The sequence below is a fragment of the Nicotiana tomentosiformis genome, chromosome 6 (genome assembly GCF_000390325.3).
Source record: "Nicotiana tomentosiformis chromosome 6, ASM39032v3, whole genome shotgun sequence".
Taxonomy (NCBI): domain Eukaryota; kingdom Viridiplantae; phylum Streptophyta; class Magnoliopsida; order Solanales; family Solanaceae; genus Nicotiana; species Nicotiana tomentosiformis.
This window is the reverse complement of record NC_090817.1, coordinates 90,268,101-90,271,353: the sequence shown is the minus strand read 5'-3', so window position 1 is coordinate 90,271,353 and position 3,253 is coordinate 90,268,101. Positions and strand designations below refer to the sequence as shown.

General features: G+C 33.7%; 1 protein-coding gene across 1 annotated transcript; it reads left to right on the top strand.

Moving 5' to 3' along the window:
- Positions 1-296: 296 nt before the first annotated feature.
- LOC104086711 (cytochrome P450 94C1-like) lies at positions 297-2,111 on the top strand. The gene has a single exon (XM_009591033.4). The coding sequence runs from the start codon at positions 410-412 to the stop codon at positions 1,907-1,909; it is 1,500 nt and encodes a 499-aa protein (XP_009589328.1). The 5' UTR covers positions 297-409; the 3' UTR covers positions 1,910-2,111.
- Positions 2,112-3,253: the final 1,142 nt, after the last annotated feature.

Here is a 3,253-nt window from a genome sequence, read left to right as displayed (position 1 = left end):
AAATAGCGCATGTGTTAAAATATGCGAATATTACGTATGGCAATTTACACTTAATGACTTTTCGTCGTATAGTATTTTAGCGCACGCGTTACTCGTGCCCCCCCGCCCTATTTTGAACGTCGCTGTCCTTTGTGCTCAACCACTATCTGTAAGCCTGTAATGTCCTTTTCTAGAACTAAAACCAAAGTAGTGTAATCAAATTGGTAGACAAAAACTCGTGTAGGTAGATTTCTGGTTTTTCTAGAATAGTAAAATTGAAATTTTTTCATATATATCATTGACCTCCTTACAATAAAGAACCATACCCTCTATTCTCTCCTCATCATTCATCCACTTTACAATCCATTTAAGTGATATCTTTCTCTTTCCCGAGAAGCAAACTTTTTACATAATTCTTAAAATCATAGCAATGGCAACTCCTATCATTTTCTTGATTTTGGCGATTTTGGTACTAGTATTATCAGCCTTCTTATTTCTTTCTAAAATTAAGCCTTGTTGTGAGTGTGAGATTTGCAAAGGGTATTTGAGTACTAGCTGGACTTTACAGTTCAAGAATCTTTGTGATTGGTACGCTCATCTATTGAAAAAATCTCCAACTGGGACAATTCATGTTCACGTTCTTGGAAATGTGATCACAGCAAATCCCAAGAACGTTGAGTACATGCTCAAAACAAAATTCGAAAATTTCCCAAAAGGGAGACAATTTGCTACAATCTTGGGCGATCTTTTAGGCCGAGGAATTTTTGCCGTCGACGGCGAATTATGGAAGTTGCAGCGGAAAATGGCTAGTTTAGAACTCGGCAGCGTTTCGATACGTTCGTACGCTTTCGATATCGTCAGAGACGAAATAAGAAATCGGCTCATTCCACTTTTAGAAAGTAACCAGAGTGGCACCGTTTTGGATTTGCAAGATGTTTTTAGGCGATTCTCGTTTGATAGTATATGTAAATTCTCTTTTGGAATGGATCCGGGTTGCTTGAAATTATCATTGCCTGTTTCTGATCTTCAAGTGGCATTTGATTTAGCTTCTAAGTTGTCAGCTGAAAGAGCAATGACAGCTTCTCCATTAGTTTGGAAAATCAAAAGGGCATTGAATATTGGATCAGAAAAAAAGCTGAAAGAAGCAATTAAAATGGTTGATATTCTTGCTGAGGAAATGATAAGTCATAAAAGAAAAAATGGGTTTTCTTCTCAAAATGATCTTTTATCAAGATTCATGAGGAATATTAATGATGATAAACTCCTTAGGGATATTGTCATTAGTTTTCTTCTAGCAGGAAGAGACACTGTTGCTTCTGCGTTGACCACTTTCTTCTGGTTATTAAGTCAACATCCGGAAGTCACAGATGAAATTCGAGCTGAGTCGAGTCGAGTCATGGGAAAAACAGAAAAAGAAAAACTTGCTAGCTTTGAGGAAATTCGGAAAATGCATTATTTAACAGCAGCGTTGCATGAGAGTATGCGGCTATTTCCACCTATTCAATTTGATTCAAAGTTTTGTCAAGAAGATGATACTCTCCCCGATGGTACATTTGTTGCTAAAGGTACAAGGGTAACTTATCATCCTTATGCAATGGGAAGAATGGAGAGTATTTGGGGTCAAGATTGTCTTGAATTCAAACCAGAAAGATGGTTGCAAGATGGGGTTTTTAAGCCACAATGTCCATTTAAGTATCCAGTTTTTCAAGGTGGGCTTAGGGTTTGTTTGGGCAAGGATTTGGCTATTGTGGAGATGAAAAGTGTTGCTTTAGCTTTGATTAGGCAATTTGACTTTCAAGTTGTGGCAAAAGAACAGACTCCGCGATTCATGCCCGGCTTGACAGCCACAGTGAGAGGTGGACTTCCTGTCATGGTTCAAGAAAGACGGCAACAATCATCAGTCATAAACATTAGCCGATTCAGAATTTAGAATCAGTGAATTCTACATAGAAAGCTCATTAGAAATTGATAGCCTTTGTAATTAGTTCATACTAGTTAGCGTTAGGCTAGAGCTGAACTATGAAGACTAACGTCAAACGATTACTTACGATCTAATGACAAAAGCGTTGGAAAAATATTGTGTACATCTTGACACTTCTTTATCTTGAGAAAGATGAATTAATTCACGACCAGATCATCCAATTCTAAATGAAATGGTATGGAGTATTAGTAAAGCAAGTAGTAGCATAATACAAAGTTTAAGCATCCGATACTCGGTTTACTAATTAATGGTTATGGAAAGTGTATGTTGTTAACCAAGCGGCTGAAGAAGACTAGTTGCATGGTGCATGAACTTGTTGCATCTGTAGTTTTTCTACCAGAAATGTGATTTAAATCGTCATACAATAAAAATATGAAGAGAGAAACTTACCTTCTTTTTTTCATATTCAGTTTTCTTACTCAAAAAGATAAACAAAGAAATTTTATTTAGAACTGTTTCATTAATTGCACTTTGCAATTTTACGTTGAGAGACCACAAAATATCTGCAATAGGGGTGTACAAATCGAACTGAAAAATCTCACCAAATCGAAAAGTCAAACCAAACCAATTAAAAAATCCGACTAGATTTGGTTTGATTTGGTTTGATATTGAATAAAAAAACCCGAACCAAACCAACATATAAATATATAATTTTTCATATATAATTTTAAGACTTTATATAGAATTGTATTTTAAAATGTCTAGAAATATTTGAGATCATCTCATGAAATATAATATTTAATAGAACTATAAAGTGAATTCATTTTTATTTACTTTAAATAATAGATTGTACCATTTTCTTATTATGTGTTATTGAAATGCGTCAATCATCTCTTTGTTCTTTCATATTCATATGCCAAGATTTATTATATGTTTTTCGAATTTGAAGTGGTATTTCGATAATCTAAAATTACATAGAACATATCATTATTTAGGTATCATATTGATTTTTATATTTAACTATTAAATTTGGTTAACCCTAAAAGCATACATCAACCAAAAATTATTGGTGGACGACTAAGAAAATAAACTATTATGTGTTACTAAAATAAATTCTCCCATAAGATCACTTTAATAGATCATATGTTTGTTATTTATTTTTTAATTTTTAGTAAACATATATTCACTTATCAAAATTTTATCTATAACTTTAATAATGCAAGATTGAAATAATATTCATGTAACAAAAAAAATCCGAAAAATCCGACAAAACCGAACCAATCCAAACCGATATAATTGGTTTGGTTTGGTTTTGATAAAATCCGAACCAACTCGGTCCATGTACACCCGTAA